This window comes from Heptranchias perlo, chromosome 21, assembly GCF_035084215.1.
Source record: "Heptranchias perlo isolate sHepPer1 chromosome 21, sHepPer1.hap1, whole genome shotgun sequence".
Lineage (NCBI taxonomy): Eukaryota > Metazoa > Chordata > Chondrichthyes > Hexanchiformes > Hexanchidae > Heptranchias > Heptranchias perlo.
Genome location: NC_090345.1, coordinates 19,273,163 through 19,295,034, shown reverse-complemented (window position 1 = coordinate 19,295,034; position 21,872 = coordinate 19,273,163). Strand labels below are relative to the sequence as shown.

Sequence of the window (21,872 nt, the reverse complement as noted above, 5' to 3'; positions counted from 1 at the left end):
ATGAGGGGAGTCTCGGTAGAGGGCACGAGGGTGGCCACCACCTCGCTGGTGACGGACTCCAAATCGTCCCCAGTGCCCACCACCGAGTCCCCGTCCTCTTCCGGGTCGTCATCGCCCGCGGCCAACCCTCCCCCCGCACAGGGTGCGGAAAACGGAACGGCCACGCCAGCCGGCCCCACCTCTGTCCCGATCCCACCCCCAGGATCGTCGGCAGAGGAGTCCTCCCCGGGCTCTACCGGGGGATCTGAGTCGGAGGGCGGCAGCGGGCGGGGACCCTCCCCAGCCTCCGAGCGGTGAAACTCTGGCACCGGACTATATGGGGAAACCAGGGAATAAGTAAACTCCCACTCGCCCAACTCACCCGGCACCGTGCCCAGAGACTGGGAGAAAGGGCTCCCCCCACTCTCACCGCCACCAACCGACCCGGCAGGTGAGGCTTTTTTATTAAAACCGTCCACCAGGTCGAGCAGGTCCTGGGAGATGTCGAGCCGCGGGCGGGCGAATTCAGCCTCATCGGCCTCGCCCACCCCGGCACCCAGGACGCCCGACCCGGTGAACTGTATACTCTCCTCCGCACCCAGATCCGCGACCCCCCCCTATAGGCAGGGTCTCCCCATCCCCCCCAGGAGGCACGGGCTCGGTCTTCTCCCCCCAAGAGGTGGACGACTCCTGCTGATGGTGCAAAATGGTTGGGGTGGGGGGCCGCAGGATCCGCAGCAGGCGCCGACTCCCCTTCCACGGGGGGCCGTCCCTTTGCAGGGTTCCCCTCCGCTTCCAGGGAGTGACGCCTTTTTATCATCCCGGAGGGTCGCGGAGGGAGGGGGAGCTCCATGTCTGCTGGGGCCCCATCCTCCGCTCCCTCCTGATCAATGACGTGCCCGGGCTCTGTCGCGACCGCGAGATGTAGATCGGCCGCGGTCACGATCGCGGCCTCGGGCTGACTGGAATAATCAGTGTCTCGGGGACCAGCCTCCTGATGTTTCGTCTTCCGCCGTGCCTTTTTCCGGCGAGGGAGCCCTCCTCCCCCCCCCCCCGGCGGAGGCCTCGACGGAAACCTCCGCCCGCGCAGTTCCTTCTCCCGACGCGGGGGCGGGGTTGGGGGGAAGAGGTGGCAGTGCCTCCTTACAGGCATGGCACCGCCCACCCTCTGCCGTCCAGAAGACGCGGTAGGCGGTCACCTCATACAGGGCATTGAAGCCCCCCCTCCGTGACCTCCTCCCGCGCCAGCTTCACGAAGGCTGTTCTCCCTGAGTCCGAGCAGCAGCGGCGTTACCCCCGACCTCACCTCCCCCAGTTGACGTAGGTGGGGGACGAGGTGCTCGTCCGACAGGAAGGGCGGGACGTTGGATAATATGAGCTGCTGCGCGGTGGCCTCCAGCGGGTCCACCGGCAGGAAGGACCCGCCCACCGTGAGCCCCTTACTAAGGACCAGGGACACTGCCCGCACTGACCTCAGGAAGAACACCGCCTTCCTGTACATTTTTGAGGCCGCGGCGATGGCCGAGGGGCCGACAACCTCTGCCGTGGCCTTAACACAGGCCTCAATGGTCATATTGGGGTGAGTGTAATTCTTCACCCCATGTTTTCTGGTGACAAGGCGGAAAGGTGCCGGGCAGCAGGAGCAGCTGCAGAGACCACGCCTGCATATGTCCTGCTGGGTCTCGGCACCAGCGAAGACAGAATCGCCATTAATATGAAAGAACTACACCCACCCCAAGTCTCAGGCCTGTTGTCGATGGTGCTCTTCTGAAATGAAAGGGAAACCACCAGTTGTTATAGGTTTGCTGGGTGAGGGTCTTCCCTAATTAAATAAATAAGCAAAGAAAAATCTTCTCTATTTTAAAATTCTGCTGAGTTCAAGTCTGACTGGTGTATATAATGGGAAATTAGTTTGGATAATAAATTGGTGTTTTCAAAGTTCTGTTCCCCACTCCACCCCAAAAAAGCCTTTCTTTGTTAGCAAGATCGTCAATAATCAGCTAGTTGTTTAATAATTAATTGCCGGTCAAGAATGCCATTGAAAAAAGTAGCCGTTAGTAGGCAATAGGTTCAGGCGAAAACTTATATTGCCATTATTTAATCGACCTCCTTTAGTCCAATTGTATCGATCACAGCTGTGTGCATGTGTTGATCTGCTCTGTGAACGGATGTGGAGGCGGTGCTAGACTTTACTTAAATCCGATTGCACAATTGTGTGTGTGTTTCATGTTGTATTTTAGGTGAAACTGATCTCTCGTAATAAAGCAAAATGGCGTGGAGGGTCGGTTTCACCGGAATTGTTATCTTCTGTCTCCTCACAAGTGGTAAGTGTTTTAATGTAAAGTTCGAGCTGGCGTGGTGGTTTGTACACGATAAACTTCCGCCTTTTGCAATGCCGCTGAAATTAAGTTCTTAAAATGACAACAGGTGCACAGATCAAATATTCAAAAGTCCAGGTTCGAGTATCCCAAAGCTGAGTATCTGAGATTCAAATGTATTAGGAAGTTTGCTCTCTGGTACAAGATTGTAAAGAGTTTGGGCAAATCTCCGAAGTAGGAAGCCTTGTTTCCAATATTTCAACGCGGCCAAAATGTAGTTTCTCTTTCGATGAGAGATTGATTAGACTTTGTGATCCATTCGAATCGGCTGAATCAAACGCAAATGGATCCCTTCGATCTCTTCTGGAAGGGTAGAAGTAATATTTTAAATGTTGGGTGTGGGGGAGGAATATATTAACTTGAAGTTGACTTTTCTGAATGTAAAGCATGAATTTCTGTTAATTAGAGCAAATTTAATACGATCCGACCTTCGTTATGGACACGTGGAGAGTTATCTGGAGTGGTGAAGAAATAGCCTATTTAGCGCCTTGAAACTAGTTTCATTTCACTTTTTACTGCCTCTTGATTGTTTTGTAAGAGTTATTGTTTGCTATGATGTGGCATAGACATGTGGGCCTGGAATTTCCAGCGTATTTGCGCTCAGGTACGCACAATCGGGGCGCACAAAATAGGCAGCCTGAAAGATGGGGGAATTTTGGGCGGAAGTGACACGCAAGTACAAAACGCCCACATTTCGATCTTTTACAATCATTTATCAATCCCTCTACCCAAAATAATAGTTCTGTCTCCAAGTTAGGGTGTTCCCTGCAATTGCAGAGGCTCTGTTTAAATTATGATCAGATTTTCTGGTGTTTTATTACAATTTTTGAGCATTTTTTTAAAAAATCCTCACTTGAGACCTGCACTTTGTTTTAATGCATTTTTATGACCTCAATATAGGTCACATTGAAAAGTTTCCCCTGTTGCAGGTTCTTAAACCTGCTGTAACTGATGTGCATGAATGCTTGTTAAATGAGTTGAAACTTTAATTTTCATGTGTTTAAAAAAAGAAATTTATGGTGAGTTGGGTGCTTTCCTTGAATCCCGATTGTTTACACCGATTTACACCCGTTTTATGTTCGAGCATATTCTAACAGGATTAGCAGGAAATTTGAGCGTAACTCTCCGTTGGTGGAATGGGTGTATTTTTGGGTCTAACCTTCGGGTTGCGCCTACGGAGGAAAATCCAGACTGTGATCTTTCAATGTTGTGCTTTAGTTTGCCTGGTACTTGTCAACAAGTGGATGACTTTTTAAAGTCTAAGTAGGTCTATTTATGACTAAAACCATGTACCTGAATACAATTGGAGCTAAAGTTAGTACACAGCACCATTTTGGTTGATTCAATTTCTGTTTAATAAATTATATTTGAGCAAACAATACACTAACACTTGTAACTTCCTGTTTATATTATACTTCTGTCTGCTTCTCCTTATGTTTCTTTTTGACTCTTGCTTTGCTCAATTGCTCTTGTCCTTCCTCCTTGACTATTTTAGTATCAAACTGTTCAAAAAGTATTTCTGTAAGTTTGAATGTTTACCTTCCTGCCCTCTACGATGTAAGAAGGGTAACTTCTTTACACAGTTAGGATTTTGGCCTTCATTCACCAGTTTCTCAAGTTGCTGGGAAGGTTCCCAATAAGTTAGGAGCAGGAGGAGTTTGATGACTACATACTGATTTGCATCCTCTTTTTAAACTTGTCTCTTTCCTTTCAGTGCTACTGTTCTTTAAAGTGGTGCTGAAACTGGAGCCCGGACTCAGATTTCTACTTTTTTTTTAATGTTTGGAACCTCACCTCTGATGCACTGAACCTTGCACGTGTATAGTTAGCAGTCACAATTTATGACTCTGGTTGGTACCTTCCTTGACTGGGAAAGATCTGAGCAGGCCAATAATGGTGGTGTATTTCTAGCCTGTACACCAACCTGAGCCTGTGGTCAAATTCAAAATGGCAGACCTAACACATGTGCCACAACTAGCATTACAGTGCATGTTCAACTTTGTACTGATACCTTTGTCATCAGAGGTACTCTACTTTCTATGGAGGGTTTCCATGCCTTCTCTAGCTCACGTACTGGAATATTTATATTGCAAGTTTGCTTTGACAGTAATAGTGCTCTAGTCACTAAGTTGTTTTTACATCTTCTTCCTGTGAAGAACATGGATAAAAGGCTCAATGGCTGGCTCGTAAAAGTAAAAATGCAAGGGTAAGAATCTCTCAAATGTTTTTAACTAGTCGTCTTTCTGCAGCGCAACTAATTTATGTTTCCCCCCCCCCCTTTTCCCTGATGTGCCAATCTACTGAGTTTGTAAACTAATGAGGCTAATTCAGGTGTTGCACTATGTAACACAGGCAAATTTGTCTTTTTTTAAATGAAATTTCCTGTTGATTTCAGAGAATCCCTTCTAATTGATCTCTGAATCTGCCCAAGAGCAACTGGCAACAAATATATCTATACAGTAATTAGAATTTTAAATGGACTTTGGTCACACCAAGCAGTAGAATAATACATGTATTGCATGGAATATTGCACTTTTTTTCCTTTTTAATACTGTATCCTTGGCCTGCCATGAGTAATGTCATGTATCAAAATGACACTACAAGAGAAGAAGCTGAGTAAGATGTACTTTTATTTGGAGTACATAAACTGTTGGTTTTTATTCATTCATGGGATGTGGGCATCGCTGGCAAGGCCAGCGTTTATTGCCCTTGGGAAGTTAGTGGTGAGCCGCCACCTTGAACCACTGCAGTCCGTGTGGTGAAGGTTCTCCCACAGTGCTTATAGTTAGGGAGTTCCAGAATTTTGACCGAGCGACGTATATATGGTGTGTTTGTGACTTGGAGGGGAACGTGCAGGTGGTGGTGTTCCCGAATGCTTGCTGCCCTTGTCCTTCTAGGTGGTAGACGTCGTGGGTTTGGGAGGTGCTGATGAAGAATCCTTGGTGAGTTGCTGCAGTGCATCCTGTAGATGGTACACACTGCAGCGCCGGTGGTGAAGGGAGTGACTGTTTAGGGTGGTGGATGGGGTGCAAATCAAGTGGGCTGCTTTGTCCTGGATGGTGTCAAGCTTCTTGAGTGTTGATGGAGCTGCACCGATCCAGGCAAGTGGAGAGTATTCCATCACACTCCTGACATGTGCCTTGTAGATGGTGGAAAGGTTTTGGGGAATCAGGAGGTGAGTCACTCGCCACAGAATACCCAGCCTCTGACCTGCTCTTGTAGCCACAGTATTTATGTGGCTGGTCCAGTTAAGTTTCTGGTCAATGGTGACCCCAAGGATGTTGATGGTGGGGGATTCGGAAATGGTAATGTTGTTGAATGTCAAGGGGAGGTGGTTAGACTCTCATGCCGGACAATGACCATCTCCAACAAGAATGTAACTTGCCATTTATCAGCCCAAGCCTGGATGTTGTCCAGGTCTTGCTGCATGCAGGCACGGACTGCTTCATTATCTGAGGGGTTGCGAATGGAACTGAACACTGTGCAATCATCAGCAAACGTCCCCATTTCTGACCTTATGATGCAGGGAAGGTCATTGATGAAGCAGCTGAAGATGGTTGGGCCGAGGACACTGCCCTGAGGGACTCCTGCAGCAATGTCTTGGGGCTGAGATGATTGGCCTCCAACAACCACTACCATCTTCCTTTGTGCTAGGTATGATTCCAGTCACTGGAGAGTTTTTCCCCTGATTCCCATTGACTTCAACTTTACTAGGGCTCCTTGGTGCCACACTCGGTCAAATGCTGCCTTGATGTCAAGGGCAGTCGCACCTCACCTCTGGAATTCAGCGCTCTCTTGTCCATGTTTGGACCATGGCTTGTAATGAGGTCTGGAGCTGAGTCGTCCTGGCGGAACCCAAACTGAGCATCGGTGAGTAAGTGCCGGACGACACCTTCCGTCACTTTGCTGATGGTCGAGAGTAGACTGATGGGGCGGTAATTGGCTGGATTGGATTTGTCCTGCTTTTTGTAGACAGGACATACCTGGGCAATTTTCCACATTGTTGGGTAGATGCCAGTGTTGTAGCTGTATTGGAACAGTTTGGTCAGAGGTGCAGCTAGTTCTGGAGCACAAGTCTTCAGCGCTACAGCCAGGATGTTGTCGGGGCCCATAGCCTTTGCTGTATCCAGTGCACTCAACCATTTCTTGATATCACGTGGAGTGAATCGAATTGGCTGAAGACTGGCTTCTGTGATGGTGGGGATATCAGGAGGAGGCAAAGATGATCATCTACTCGGCACTTCTGGCTGAAGATGGTTGAAAACGCTTCAGCCTTGTCTCTTGCACTCACGTGCTGGACTCCCTGATCATTGCTTCATTTAACTGATCTGCCAGATATTGCTTAAATAAGGCAGCACAAAACTTCTCTTGTAACTTAATCCAGTGGCACAATTCGGAGGAGAGTTCTCTGGTGTCCTGGCCAACATTTATTCCTCAACTAACACCACTAAAACAGTCATTTAGTTGGCTGCTATGTTTGCCTGCATTACAACAATGACTGACTATACTTCAAAAGTACTACATTGTCTAGGAAGTATTTTGGGACATCCTGAGAATGTGAAAGGCTGTATATGAATGTAACCTTTTCACACCTCCCTCTGTTGCACTATTTCCAACCACCATCCCTCTCCTGCAATATAGTAACCCTTTTGAACTGAATTATTTGTACTTGTGTGTTTATTACCTGGGTTAATATAATTAACCAGTAAACAATAAATGAATAACCCAAAATTTCTATTTGCAGTTACTTGTCTGGACTCATCTGCAATTGAAGCCTCTAGCACTAATCAATCTGAGACTTCAGCTGATCCAGGCTACACTTCAGCATCTACAGAATCAAAACCTGAGTCAAGTGAGCCTTTCAAAACTCAAACAATAACTGCAACCAGTAACGTTAACACCATACAAGTTCAGACTTCAACTAGCATTCCAGGCTACATAACTAGTGAAAAAGGAAAGTCTAGAAAAGATGAGGCTTCCACTACAACGAACTCAATTGTTGGTTCCACTACTGTAAACCAAGATGTTGGAAAGCCAGCCATTGCCAGTGACCATGCAACAGTTACCCAACCAAATGGATCTCAAAATGATGCTAAAACTGAAGTGTCCTCACAATCTACCAGCAAGAAAACTGAGAAACCAGTACAAGTCTTTGAAGATAGTTATTTCATAATTTATCTAATAACTGGATCATTGCTTTTAGCAGTGGTGTATATCCTATACCACAACAAAAATAAGGTAAGCTGGTCAGCTTTTAGTTTTACTCGTTGCATTTAATTTTAGTTGAAGATGAGTGTTCTAAGCCAGGGACTAAATCTCATGCATATAATGCATACTCTTGTAGGAGGAGGAAGAAGAATTGTGCATGAATGTTAAGATTAAAAACATTAGGAAGAGGCACTGGAATGTGGGAATGTAAAGTTTAAAATCAGTATTTGTATATAGGACATGCAAATAAACATCTAGTTGTACTCAATTGACCTTATTTTAAAAAGGTTGGGAGAGATGTGCACATATAGACTTTGAACTGTGGGGGTAGAGGTCCTGGTTTAACAAGTTATAATGTGTACATTTATGGTGCAGGCTTTAAAAAGTACTTATTAGTATAGTGAAATGCTACTCGTGTAAAATAAAACTGCTCACAGCAGATAAATTTTACTTCCAAAGAGAGGTTAACTAATGCTGTGGGTAAAGTAAACTAATTGGCAGGGGTAGAGACACCAGGAGGAAGCATTAGAGACTAGATGTAAGGCGCATAGGACTGGGAGAGACAAACAGCACTAAACTAAAGTATGTGCATGACAAATTGCCACATGGGATTATGATGCAGTGACAAGAAGAGATCTGGCTCAAACAAGGGGGGGAATGGGTATTTAATATTCCTGGCAACAATGTATTCAGGAAAGATGGGGGTGGTGATAGTATTGATCAAAGATACTGTTACAGCATTGGAAAGGGATGATGTACTTAAGGGTTCAAAGACTGAATGCTAGCTAAATAGATTAAGGAGTTATTCTGCTGGGTGTACATTATAGGCCACCAAATGGTAGGAAGGACATGGAGAAAATTTGCAGGCAAATTGCAGAAAGATGCAACAACTAGTGATAATGGGGGACTTCAATTAGTATAATATAGACTGGGGGAAAATAACAGTGTAAAAGGCAAAGAGGAGGCAGAATTCCTGAAATGTGTGATCAAGTTCTCTTGTAATGTGTTTCCAGCCCAATGAGGAAGAAAGCAGGGCTGGATCTAATTCTGGGGAACAAAGTGGAGCATGTTTCAGTGGGAGAGCATTTGGGGAAACAGTGATCACAATATAATTAGGTTTAGAGTAGTTATGGAAAAGGACAAGCAAAAATCAAATGTGACAATACTCAACTGGAGGTGGACTAATTTCAGTGAGTTGAAAAGGGATCTGGCCCAGGTGGATTGGAATCAAAGATTGCTCATTTATTGTTTATCAGGATGTGGAGATGCCGGTGATGGACTGGGGTTGACAATTGTAAACAATTTTACAACACCAAGTTATAGTCCAGCAATTTTATTTTAAATTCACAAGCTTTCGGAGATTTTCGGAGATCTTGAAACATTTGCCTGAGGAAGGAGAAAATCTCCGAAAGCTTGTGAATTTAAAATAAAATTGCTGGACTATAACTTGGTGTTGTAAAATTGTTTACAATTGTTTATCAGCCAATGGGGAGGCCTTCAAAGAGGAGGTAGTTTGGATACAGTCTGGACACAAGGGGGGAAAAGGACGGTCATGCTAAGCTAGAGCTCCCTGGATGACTAAAGATAGAGATTAAAATGATCCAGAAAATGGAGGCTTATTATAAATGTCAGGTTCATAATTCAGTAGAGAACCAAGCTTTAATGTCACAGTAAAGGAGGAGGTAGTAGAGAAATTGGATAGGATTTTAAAAATAGGAGGTACTTTTATCAAATTTTAGCCCATCCTGTATCTCAACTACTTCCCATTTTACTGTGACTTTGGAAGCATCTTCTTCCTTGGTAAAGACAGATGCAGAGTACTCATTTAGTACCTCAGCCATGCACTCTGCCTCCATGCGTAGATCTCCTTTTTGGTCCCTAATCAGAGTAGAAAAGCAAGGAAGTTATGCGAAACCTTTATAAAACACTGGTTAGGCCTCAGCTGGAATATTGGGATTCACTGTGGAGCATCCGCGATGCAGAGAAACTCGTGGATAGCACGTTTAGCGAGTTGGTCACACCGCAGGTAAAGGGTGTACAGGCGGGAAGTGAATGGGTGACCACCAGGCAGAGTAAGAGGTGCAGGCAGGTAGTGCAGGGGTCCCCTGTGGCCATCCCCCTCTCAAACAGGTATACCGTTTTGGATGCTGTTGGGGGAGATGGCTCACCAGGGGAAGGTGACAGCGGCCAGGTTCATGGCACCGTGGCTGGCTCTGCTGCACAGGAGGGCAGGAAAAAGAGTGGCAGAGCTATAGTGATAGGGGACTCGATTTGTAAGGGGAATAGACAGGCGTTTCTGTGGACGCAACCGAGACTCCAGGATGGTATGTTGCCTCCCTGGTGCAAGGGTCAGGGATGTCTCGGAGCGGCTGCAGGACATTCTGGAGGGGGAGGGTGAACAGCCAGTTGTCGTAGTGCATATAGGTACCAACGATATAGGTAAAAAACGGGATGAGGTCCTACAAGCTGAATTTAGGGAGTTAGGAGTTAAACTAAAGAGTAGGACCTCAAAGGTAGTAATCTCAGGATTGCTACCAGTGCCACGGGCTAGTTAGAGTAGGAATGAGAGGATAGCTAGGATGAATACATGGCTTGAGATGGTGCAAGAGGGAGGGATTCAAATTCCTGGGCCATTGGAACCGGTTCTGGGGGAGGTGGGACCAGTACAAATTGGACGGTCTGCATCTGGGCAGGACTGGAACCAATGTCCTAGGGGGAGTGTTTGCTAGTGCTGTTGGGGAGGGTTTAAACTAATGTGGCAGGGGGATGGGAACCGATGCAGGAAGTCAGTGGGAAGTAAAGTGGTGACAGAAACAAAAGGCAGTAAGGGAGAGTGTACAAAACATGACCGGACAGATGGTCTGAGAAAGCAGGGCAAAGACCAAGGGAAGTCTAGATTAAACTGCATTTATTTCAATGCATGAAGTCTGATGGGCAAGGCAGATGAACTCAGGGCATGGATGGGTACATGGGACTGGGATGTTATGGCTATTACTGAAACATGGCTAAGGGAGGGGCAGGACTGGCAACTCAATGTTCCAGGGTACAGATGCTATAGGAAAGATAGAGCAGGAGGTAAGAGAGGAGGGGGAGTTGCGTTCTTGATTAGGGAGAACATCACTGCAGTAGTGAGAGGGGATATATCCGAGGGTTCGCCCACTGAGTCTATATGGGTAGAACTGAAAAATAAGAAGGGAGAGATCACGTTGATAGGATTGTACTACAACCTCCAAATAGTCATCGGGAAATTGAGTAGCAAATATGTAAGGAGATTACAGACAGCTGCAAGAAAAATAGGGTGGTAATAGTAGGGGACTTTAACTTTCCCAACATTGACTGGGACAGCCATAGCATTAGGGGCTTGGATGGAGAGAAATTTGTTGTGTATTCAGGGTTCAGGGTAAGCACATTCCTTATAAAGTGAAGGGCAAGGCTGGTAGAAGTAGGGAACCTTGGATGACTCGGGAGATTGAGGCCCTGGTCAAAAAGAAGGAGGAGGCATATGACATGCATAGGCAGCTGGGATCAAGTGGATCCCTTGAAGATTATAGAGATTGCCGGAGTAGAGTTGAGAAATCAGGAGGGCAAAAAGGGGACATGAGATTGCTTTGGCAGATAAGGCAAAGGAGAATCCAAAGAGCTTCTACAAATACATAAAGGGCAAAAGAGTAACTAGGGAGAGAGTAGGGCCTCTTAAGGATCAACAAGGTCATCTATGTGCGGAACCACAAGAGATGGGTGAGATCCTAAATGAATATTTCACATCGGTATTTACGGTTGAGAAAGGCATGGATGTTGGGGAACTTGGGGAAATAAATAGTGATGTCTTGAGGAGTGTACATGTTAGAGAGGGAGGTGCTGGAAGTCTTAACACACATCAAGGTAGATAAGTCTTCGGGACCTGATGAAATGTATCCCAGGACGTTATGGGAGGTTAGGGAGGAGATTGCGGGTCCCCTGGCAGAGATATTTGAATCATCGACAGCTACGGGTGAGGTGCCTGGGGATTGGAGGGTAGCAAGTGTTGTGCCTTTGTTTAAGAAGGGCGGTGGGGAGAGGCCTGGGAACTACAGACCGGTGAGCCTGACATCTGTAGTGGGTAAGTTGTTAGAGGGTATTCTGAGAGACAGGATCTACAGGCACTTGGAGAGGCAGGGACTGATTAGGAACAGTCAGCATGGTTTTGTGAGTGGAAAATCGTGTCTCGCGGATTTGATTGGGTTTTTTGAGGGGGTGGCCAGGGGGATGGATGAGGGCTGTGCGGTAGACGTGGTCTACATGGACTTCAGCAAAGCATTTGACAAGGTACCGCATGGTAGGTTGTTACATAAGGTTAAATCTCACGGGATCCAAGGTGAGGTAGCCAATTGGATACAAAATTGGATTGACGACAGAAGACAGAGGGTGGTTGTAGAGGGTTGTTTTTCAAACTGGAGGCCTGTGTCCAGCGGTGTGCCTCAGGGATCGGTGCTGGGTCCGTTGTTATTTGTTATTTATATTAATGATTTGGATGAGAATTTAGGAGGCATGGTTAGTAAGTTTGCAGATGACACCAAGATTGGTGGCATTGTGGACAGTGAAGAAGGTTATCTAGGATTGCAACGGGATCTTGATAAATTGGGCCGATGAATGGCAGATGGAGTTTAATTTAGATAAATGTGAGGTGATGCATTTTGGTAGATCGAATCGGGCCAGGACCTACTCCGTTAATGGTAGGGCGTTGGGGAGAGTTATAGAACAAAGAGATCTAGGAGTTCAGGTTCATAGCTCCTTGAAAGTGGAGTCACAGGTGGATAGGGTGGTGAAGAAGGCATTCGGCATGCTTGGTTTCATTGGTCAGAACATTGAATACAGGAGTTGGGATGTCTTGTTGAAGTTGTACAAGACATTAGTAAGGCCACACTTGGAATACTGTGTACAGTTCTGGTCACCCTATTATAGAAAGGATATTATTAAACTAGAAAAAGTGCAGAAAAGATTTACTCGGATGCTAGCGGGACTTGATGGTTTGACTTATAGGGAGAGGTTGGATAGACTGAGACTTTTTTCCCTGGAGAGTAGGAGGTTAAGGGGTGATCTTATAGAAGTCTATAAAATAATGAGGGGCATAGATAAGGTAGATAGTCAAAATCTTTTTCCAAAGGTAGGGGATTCTATAACGAGGGGGCATAGATTTAAGGTGAGAGGGGAGAGATACAAAAGGGTCCAGAGGGGCAATTTTTTCACTCAAAGGGTGGTGAGTGTCTGGAACGAGCTGCCAGAGGCAGTAGTAGAGGCGGGTACAATTTTGTCTTTTAAAAAGCATTTGGACAGTTACATGGGTAAGATGGGTATAGAGGGATATGGGCCAAGTGCAGGCAATTGGGACTAGCTTAGTGGTATAATCTGGGCGACATGGACATGTTGGGCCGAAGGGCCTGTTTCCATGTTGTAAACTTCTATGATTCTAAAGGTTGGCAGTACTCAAAGTAGAAAAGTCACCTGGTCCTGAATTGGATGCATCCTAGGTTGCTGAGGGAAGTAAGGGTGGAAATTGCAGAGGCTCTGGCCACAATTTTTCCAGTCTTCCTTTAGATATGGTAGTGGTGCTAGAGGACTAGATTGCAAATGTTACACCCCTGTTTAAGAATGGGGAGAGGGATAAACCGAAAAACTACAAGCCAGTTAGCCTAACATCAGCTGGGGAAACTTTGAGACATTAATCTGGGCCAAAATGAACTGGCATTTGGAATAATATGGGTTTAACAAATCCAGGCTGGATTTCATTGCTTAAGGCAAATTGTGTCGCCTAACTTGATTTTGAGTTCTTTGACTTGATGGATTCGGTTTCTGAGAGTAGTGCAGTTAATAGTGTATATAGATTTTTAAAAGGCACTTGATAAAGTACCACATAGTAGACTTGTTAATAAAATTGAAGTCCATGGGATTTGAGGGGCAGTTGTTGCATGAATACAAAATTGGCTAGAACAGAAAGTAGAGTGGTGATCAGTTGTTTCAGACTGAAGGGAAATGTGCAATGGTGTCCTCCAGGGGTCGGTGTTGGGATCGTTGCTCTTTTTGATATATATTAATGACCTGGACTTGGATATACAGGACATAATTTCAAAGTTTGCAGATGGATCTAAACTCAGATGTAGTAAAGTGAGGAGGATAGTAACAGACTTCGAGGATATAGACTGGTGAAATGGGCAGACACATGGCAGATGAAATTGATCACAGGTGTGAAGTGATGCATTTTAGTAGGAAGAATGAAGGGAGGCAATATAAACTAAATGGTACAATTCTAAAGGGGGTGCAGGAACAGAGACCTGGGAGATGTACGTACACAAGTTGAGAAGGCTGTTTAAAAAGGCATTTGTGATCCTTGGCTTTCTAAATAGAGGCATAGAGTACACAAGCAAGGAAGTTTTGATGAACCTTTTTTATAGAACACTTTAGTCCCCAGCTGGAGTATTGTCCAATTCTGGGCACCACACTTCAGGAAGGTCGTCAACGGGAAATTGAGGAGCAAATATGTAAGTAGATTACAGACAGCTGCAAGAAAAATAGGGTGGTAATAGTAGGGGACTTTAACTTTCCCAACATTGACTGGGACAGCTATAGCATTAGGGGCTTGGAAGGAGAGAAATTTGTTGTGTATTCAGGAGGAATTTCTCATTCAGTATGTGGATGGCCTGACTAGAGAGGGGGCAAAACTTGACCTCCTCTTGGGAAATAAGGAAGGGCAGGTGACAGAAGTGTTAGTGAGGGATCACTTTGGGACCAGTGATCATAATTCCATTAGTTTTAAGATAGCTATGGAGAATGATAGGTCTGGCCCAAAAGTTAAAATTCTAAATTGGGGAAAGGCCAATTTTGATGGTATTAGACAGGAACTTTCAGAAGTTGATTGGGAGAGTCTGTTGGCAGGCAAAGGGACGTCTGGTAAGTGGGAGGCTTTCAAAAGTGTGTTAACCAGGGTTCAGGGTAAGCACGTTCCTTATAAAGTGAAGGGCAAGGCTGGTAGAAGTAGGGGACCTTGGATGACTCGGGAGATTGAGGCCCTGGTCAAAAAGAAGGAGGAGGCATATGACATGCATAGACAGCTGGGATCAAGTGGATCCCTTGAAGAGTATAGAGATTGCTGGAGTAGAGTTGAGAGAAATCAGGAGGGCAAAAAGGGGACATGAGATTGCTTTGGCAGATAAGGCAAAGGAGAATCCAAAGAGCTGCTACAAATACATAAAGGGCAAAAGAGTAACTAGGGAGAGAGTAGGGCCTCTTAAGGATCAACAAGGTCATCTATGTGCGGAACCACAAGAGATGGGTGAGATCCTAAATGAATATTTCACATTGGTATTTATGGTTGAGAAAGGCATGGATGTTGGGGAACTTGGGGAAATAAATAGTGATATCTTGAGTGTACATATTACAGAGAGGGAGGTGCTGGAAGTCTTAACGCGCATCAAGGTAGATAAATCTCCAGGACCTGATGAAATGTATCCCAGGACGTTATGGGAGGTTAGGGAGGAAATTGCAGGTCCCCTAGTAGAGATATTTGAATCATCGACAGCTACAGGTAAAGTGCCTGAAGATTGGAGGGTAGCAAATGTTGTGCCTTTTGTTTAAGAAGGGCGGCAGGGAAAAGCTTGAACTACAGACCGGTGAGCCTGACGTCTGTAGTGGGTAAGCTGTTAGAGGGTATTCTGAGAGACAGGATCTACAGGCATTTGGAGAGTCAGGGACTGATTAGGAACAGTCAGCATGGTTTTGTGAGTGGAAAATCATGTCTCTCGAATTTGAATTTTTTGAAGGGGTAACAAAGATGATAGATCAGGGCTGTGCAGTAGACGTGGTTTACATGGACTTCAGCAAAGCCTTTGACAAGGTACCGCATGGTAGGTTGTTACATAAGGTTAAATCTCACGGGATCCAAGGTGAGGTAGCCAATTGGATACAAAATTGGATTGACGACAGAAGACAGAGGGTGGTTGTAGAGGGTTGTTTTTCAAACTGGAGGCCTGTGTCCAGCGGTGTGCCTCAGGGATCGGTGCTGGGTCCGCTGTTATTTGTTTATATTAATGACTTGGATGAGAATTTAGGAGGCATGGTTAGTAAGTTTGCAGATGACACCAAGATTGGTGGCATTGTGGACAGTGAAGAAGGTTATCTAGGATTGCAACGGGATCTTGATAAATTGGGCCGATGAATGGCAGATGGAGTTTAATTTAGATAAATGTGAGGTGATGCATTTTGGTAGATCGAATCGGGCCAGGACCTACTCCGTTAATGGTAGGGCGTTGGGGAGAGTTATCGAACAGAGATCTAGGAGTACAGGTTCCTAGCTCCTTGAAAGTGGAGTCACAGGTGGATAGGGTGGTGAAGAAGGCATTCGGCATGCTTGGTTTCATTGGTCAGAACATTGAATACAGGAGTTGGGATGTCTTGTTGAAGTTGTGCAAGACATTAGTAAGGCCACACTTGGAATACTGTGTACAGTTCTGGTCACCCTATTTTAGAAAGGATATTAAACTAGAAAGAGTGCAGAAAAGATTTACTCGGATGCTACCGGGACTTGATGGTTTGACTTATAGGGAAAGGTTGGATAAACTGAGACTTTTTTCCCTGGAGAGTAGGAGGTTTAGGGGTGATCTTATAGAAGTCTATAAAATAATGAGTGCATAGATAAGGTAGACAGTCAAAATCTTTTCCCAAAGGTAGAGGAGTCTATAACGAGGGGGCATAGATTTAAGGTGAGAGGGGAGAGATACAAAAGGGTCCAGAGGGGCAATTTTTTCACTCAAAGGGTGGTGAGTGTCTGGAACGAGCTGCCAGAGGCAGTAGTAGAGGCGGCTACAATTTTGTCTTTTAAAAAGCATTTGGACAGTTACATGGGTAAGATGGGTATAGAGGGATATGGGCCAAGTGCAGGCAATTGGGACTAGCTTAGTGGTATAAACTGGGCGACATGGACATGTTGGGCCGAAGGGCCTGTTTCCATGTTGTAAACTTCTATGAGTCTATGTCAAGGCCTTAGAGGGTACAGAGGAGATTACTAGAATGGTACCAAGGATGATAACTTCAGTTATGTGGAGAGACTGAAGAATCTGGGGTGGTTCTTTTTAAGAGAAGGTTTATGGGGAGATTTGATCAAAATCATGAAGGTTTTGATCGAGTAAATAAGAAAGTGTTTCTAGTGGCAGAAGGGCCACTTACCAGAAGACACAAATTTAAGGTAATTGACAAAAGAACCAGAGGTGACATGGGGAGGGGGGGAATATTAATGCAGCGAGTTATTATAATCTGGAATGCACAGCCTGAAAGCAGAATCAATTGTAACTTTAAAAAAGAATTGAATAAATACTTGAAGTGGAAAAATTTGTAGGGCTATGGGGAAAGAGCAGTGGAGTGGGACTAATTGGAAATCTGTATCATTCTATGAAACTGTTCCCTTTTTTGTTGATTTGCCACTTTCCTCATGGTTGATTTTTTGCAAATGGGTAAACAGCATTGTGGGCCCACTTACAGCATTGTGGGTGTACTTTGCTGTATGCTGGGTAGAACTGGCAATGATGGTCATCTTGCCAGTCCCAACTCCTGAAGATGGAAGGCCCACCTGCTCCCCTTGGTAGGGGGATGCTTTTACTCCTGTTTTGGAATTTTAGAACATAGCTAGAAAGAGTCAGAAATGGATTCTGCCTCATTTATCCCTCCCACCCACCCACATTGCATCATTTTTATGCCCAAGATGGGATGGAATTCCTTGGATTAAATGTTTTTGCAAACCTAGTGTATAACTTGAATTGACATCAGAATTTTATTCAGAATCCTAGATGAACATTGGATCAACATACAAAAAAATTGTATTGGTAGAGATTTTCATGTAGAAGTTTACAACATGGAAACAGGCCCTTCGGCCCAACATGTCCGAAAAATGTGATATCATACAAGGTTTACAATATTATTGCTCTTTGTAATTGAACAAATGTCTAATGTGCTAGTTTTCTTGTGGTAATATAGCAGTGATTGAGGAAGGTGATTGATCTTTTCCACTATAATGCAATTTTACTTGTATCAAGTATTTAAGCTGACTTTTGGCTGGGCAATTTTAACCTAACCTGCTTGTCTGGGAAACTGACTGGATCGGGTGCAATGCTGGTTTTATACCCTGCCTGATTTTACACTCCATTGAAGTCAATGGAGAATAATATTGAGCAGGCTGTAAAACCAGCGTTCCAACTAATCCTGTGGGTTTCCTGTCTGGTGAGTTTAGGTTAAAATTACCCCCTTGGATATTATAAACTAAGCTTTGAGATCTAAAAGTTTAAATCTGTTGATTGTAGTGTAAGTTACATTAAGTCTTGGTAGGCAGGTCTGATTCAATAATGGCTAATCTGAGTTTTAAAATGACTGAACTGTACCTTGTTTTTGATTCATTTCAGATCGTTGCCTTGTGTCGGAAAGATGGGCCCAGAAGAACAAAACGCCCAAATGCAGCTGATTATAAGCTGCTTGATCAGAATTTAAGTGAAATAATCACCAGCCTGAAAAAGAAAAATACTGACTAAAACAATAAAATTGAGGTATGTGTTTTTGAAATATTTTAGTATTATAAAATAGATTTGAGGACAATATTCTTACCCAATGGATGTATCGATTGTAGAGTTAGCTTTATTCAATACCTAAATTTGGGGGCCTTTAAACATAGTTTATTTTGCATTATTTGCAGATGCTAGCCACTGCAGGTTTGTAATGGACCTTTTTTATATAGAAAGCTTGCCGCTACTGTCTGGAGGAGTTAGGTTTTTTGCTCTGCGGTTTATACTCCTTGTCTGCAGGAAGCAGTATAAGTATACAATGTCCAGTGAGGATAGAAATGCTGCATGTATGTATTCTAGTGCACATGTAGCTTTTTTTTGACCTGGAAGCAAAAGGAAAGTCTTGGCAAGGATGCTAAGGAGAGATTTGCTACAGTTTTGTGTGTCTTTTAAAATCCTATTAAGTTTTTCTTTAACTGCTCACCCAGCATCAGATTGTTAGCACTGAGGTGTCCTTTTTAAACTGTCTTCAGTTTGACAATATTGCTATACCTGCTTTGGTAGTTATAGATGACTCTTGCTGAGGATAAGTAAACTTCACTACTGTAATGTCATTGTACCAATAGCTATCAGCATGAACTGGCAGATGTGCCTCTTACTGACCAGCTTTTGATTCCTGAATCTCATCTATCCCTTCTAACTTTTTTTTGTGTGGGGAAGAGGGGAGGAACTGCTTCATTGGCTGGCTGGATCATTTTCAGTGATATCAAGTTGCTAACTAGAACTTGTTGCTCACTTTGCACTTGACTGCCTTCACTTGCATGCCTCTTAACCACATCTTTAAGAGGTGTGATGAGACCACTTCCACTAGCTGACAAGTGAGTAATGTAACCCATACTTAAAGGGTGAGTGTTTTAGCAGGTTTTATACTGACCTTTGCAGCCCAAAGTGAGCCTGCCAGGCTTCACTTGAAGCAGGTGGTTGGGAAGGCTGCTCCTATTTAAACTGGGTTCTCCTGGTGGGCAGCTTTAACAAATGTCAATTATGTGGGCAGGAATAGAATGGAATCCAGTGGAACTAATCTAATATTTTGCATTAATGTGCTTTCTTCCTAAAGGTTTGCAACATTCCATCAAATGAACAATGAAAGTGTTGAAGCCACAAATCCTTGAGAAACTGAGTTGGGGGGGGGGGGGGGGAGAATTGAAGATGAAGCAATAAAATATATATTTCTCTTAAACCAACATAGAAGGCAATCTTTTTGATGATTTCAGCCCACTTGCAGCTTTAATCATATCAGCAAACTTTTAACACTGTCCATATGTAATGATGGAAGTGCCTCTTCCTTTGTTGGTTTTAAACCAATTCATTTATTTTAATTCAGCATCTCTCTGCACTAACCTGTCTCAAATGTATTGTAAAACTTGAGTTGAATTTTCATGAATTGTAACTTGTAAGCAGAGTTAATCTGTTCTGTACATGCATTTATAAAATTGAGTGACTCTTTAAAGTAATTCAGTTCTACTTGCAGACAAAGTGCTTTTTAGGATGATAAATGTCCAAACTAATATTACAAGCATTTTCTATGATCAGTTCTAGGTGTGTGCACTGTATCTAAGGCTCTATCATTTTGGCAATAATTTGTACAAATGCAAATTTGAATATTTACTGTTCTTTACAAGCCTTACAGCCCACCCCACTTCTACTGGATATAACTTGAAGTTAAGTGCATTAGTACAAGTAGTTGTTAATTTTTTGACACTAACACTACATTATAAATAGTCTGTCAATTGCTTTCACGTTTGATAGGTTTTTAAACTGTGGTGCTGATTATAAATCACTTTTTGTATAATTCACGTTTTATGAAGCTATTGTCCACTTTGATTTTTACAATGGATGAGTAGAATATATTGGTACATCTAAGTTCTTTGACATGACTGAATTTATGCTGGGACCAGTGCAGGGCTTAGGGTTACAGCAATTTATTCTTTCTGATCAGTTAAGCCTGAAGAATGAGGGAGGGGGAGGGGGGAAATGCCCTACTAACTAAAAGGAAAGCAAAATACTGTACATGTTGGAAATGTGAAATAAAAATACACAACAGGCAGCATCTGTGGAGAGTGTTAATGTTTCAGGTCAATAACTTGTCATCAGAACTGCTCTACTTGTCTTGTCAGTTGGGATCATTATTGGTGGCACTGTTGCAATCCTGGAGAAGTGAGCTTCCAATCAGTCCCAGACTGCATACATCACTTTGAGTGGGATGTGTTGCATCTGCCATTGGATGGGCTCATCAAGTATTGGGCTGGCTGCTGTGGTGGTGCAAGGCTGCTGGACTGCTATCCAGAATGGCTGAATTGAGGGCCATGACCAGAATTTGTAGGACAATCATCTGGAATTCAATGATTTTTTTCTTCAGCTTTTTGTATGGTGGAATGCATATTGTAGATCTTTTGAGTTGGCTTTTCTGTATTAGGCTGCAGCTAATGTTGAGTTTGGCTGCAGTCAAATACTCTTGTCCTTTTCTTTCATTTAGCTGAACTTAATTGTATAGTGGTCACTGTCCTTGTTTCCTCAAATGTTCCCTTAACTTGCTCTGTTTTATTACCTAGAATGACTAGTCTATCCTTGTTGGAGAAATATACTTCAAAAAAATTCCCTTCTCACTTAAATATTCAAAAAAGGATATCTGTAATCTCCTACAATTATAACTTTCATGTTCAAATTCTAGACTTACTTTTGAAAACAGTGGATGGTGAAGAGGATAGAATAGTGCAGATTTAGGACACTGTCCCCTTAATCTCATCATTACCAAGTCACAAGAGCTAAGGTCTCCTCCATGTCCTATTGAAAAGATTCAATATGCACAGAGTTCAGTGCAGTCTCTACTCATTCTCAGCAGCAGCATGTTCCCCAATATGAAACTGCCTGCAATTTGGTGATCTGGTGTGGCTATTGTCGTGAAGCTGCCACAAGTCACTCCCATCCTTGCCAGGGTTAGAAACTCTGTTTTGGCAAGAATTGCATGCCAGAGATAACTATATTGCATGTGCTGATAAACTGCACCAATAATTCCTAGCAGTTTGTCTGGTAAAAGACTCCATGACAACTTTATAGATGCAGAGATGTCCTAGCATCTGTAGTAGCATTGCTCACATTGTATGGCCATAAGGAATGCTGGGACAGCTGTACTCCATAATATATGGTCCATATTTTTCTTGCTGCTCACTAGCTATGTAGCACTAATATTTGTAGTTAGCAGAATATGACTAGCTGCAATTTTTTTAGTGATTTGGAGTAGCTGCAGCAGTGGGACTGGCAGTGACAGAGATTGGAGGAGGGTAGGGGAATGTGGGTGGTGAGGGATACAAGGAAGTGGTTGGAGATGGCCTTGTCCATCATTGTGTCGATGGGAGTAGAGAACCCATATCGATGGTAGGGTTGAGAGGGTGACCATGACTATGGGTAGGAGGGTTTATATGGTGGTAGAGGTTAAGGGAGGGATGGGGTTTGAAATCACTGAAGATAAGGATTCACTCAGTGCTGAAGTTGAGAGCAAAGGAGGTAGGATATCTCAGTGAGAAACTCAGGATGGGTCAGGGTGGTAGAGAATGTTTTTGAAGGAGAGGCAAGATGGGTGGAACAAGGTGCCAGAGGAGTAGGGGGAGGGAGCTCGATGTAACTTGGTGATATGGGCCACATTATCACTGGCAGTTCGGGTGAGGTAGATGATGGAAAGTATAGAATAGGGCCTATGTTGCAATCAGCGAGCCAAGTTTCAGTCAAAGCC

The 21,872-nt window shown here is 44.0% G+C and overlaps 1 protein-coding gene across 1 annotated transcript; it reads left to right on the top strand.

Moving 5' to 3' along the window:
- The first annotated feature begins 2,088 nt into the window (after positions 1-2,088).
- LOC137340020 (trans-Golgi network integral membrane protein TGN38-like) lies at positions 2,089-20,187 on the top strand. Its single transcript, XM_068002185.1, has 4 exons — positions 2,089-2,303; positions 7,102-7,595; positions 17,987-18,127; positions 19,200-20,187. The coding sequence occupies exons 1-3, from the start codon at positions 2,249-2,251 to the stop codon at positions 18,110-18,112; spliced, it is 675 nt and encodes a 224-aa protein (XP_067858286.1). The 5' UTR covers positions 2,089-2,248; the 3' UTR covers positions 18,113-18,127; positions 19,200-20,187.
- The last annotated feature ends 1,685 nt before the right edge of the window (positions 20,188-21,872 follow it).

What these genes read in the sequence shown, in the direction of transcription:
- LOC137340020 (XM_068002185.1), top strand. Translation starts at nt 2,249, where the DNA reads ATGGCGTGGAGGGTCGGTTTCACCGGAATTGTTATCTTCTGTCTCCTC. An exon ending in CTTCTGTCTCCTCACAAGTG is followed by an intron (nt 2,304 to 7,101) that starts GTAAGTGTTTTA and finishes TTCTATTTGCAG; the next exon opens with TTACTTGTCTGGACTCATCT. An exon ending in TATACCACAACAAAAATAAG is followed by an intron (nt 7,596 to 17,986) that starts GTAAGCTGGTCA and finishes GATTCATTTCAG; the next exon opens with ATCGTTGCCTTGTGTCGGAA.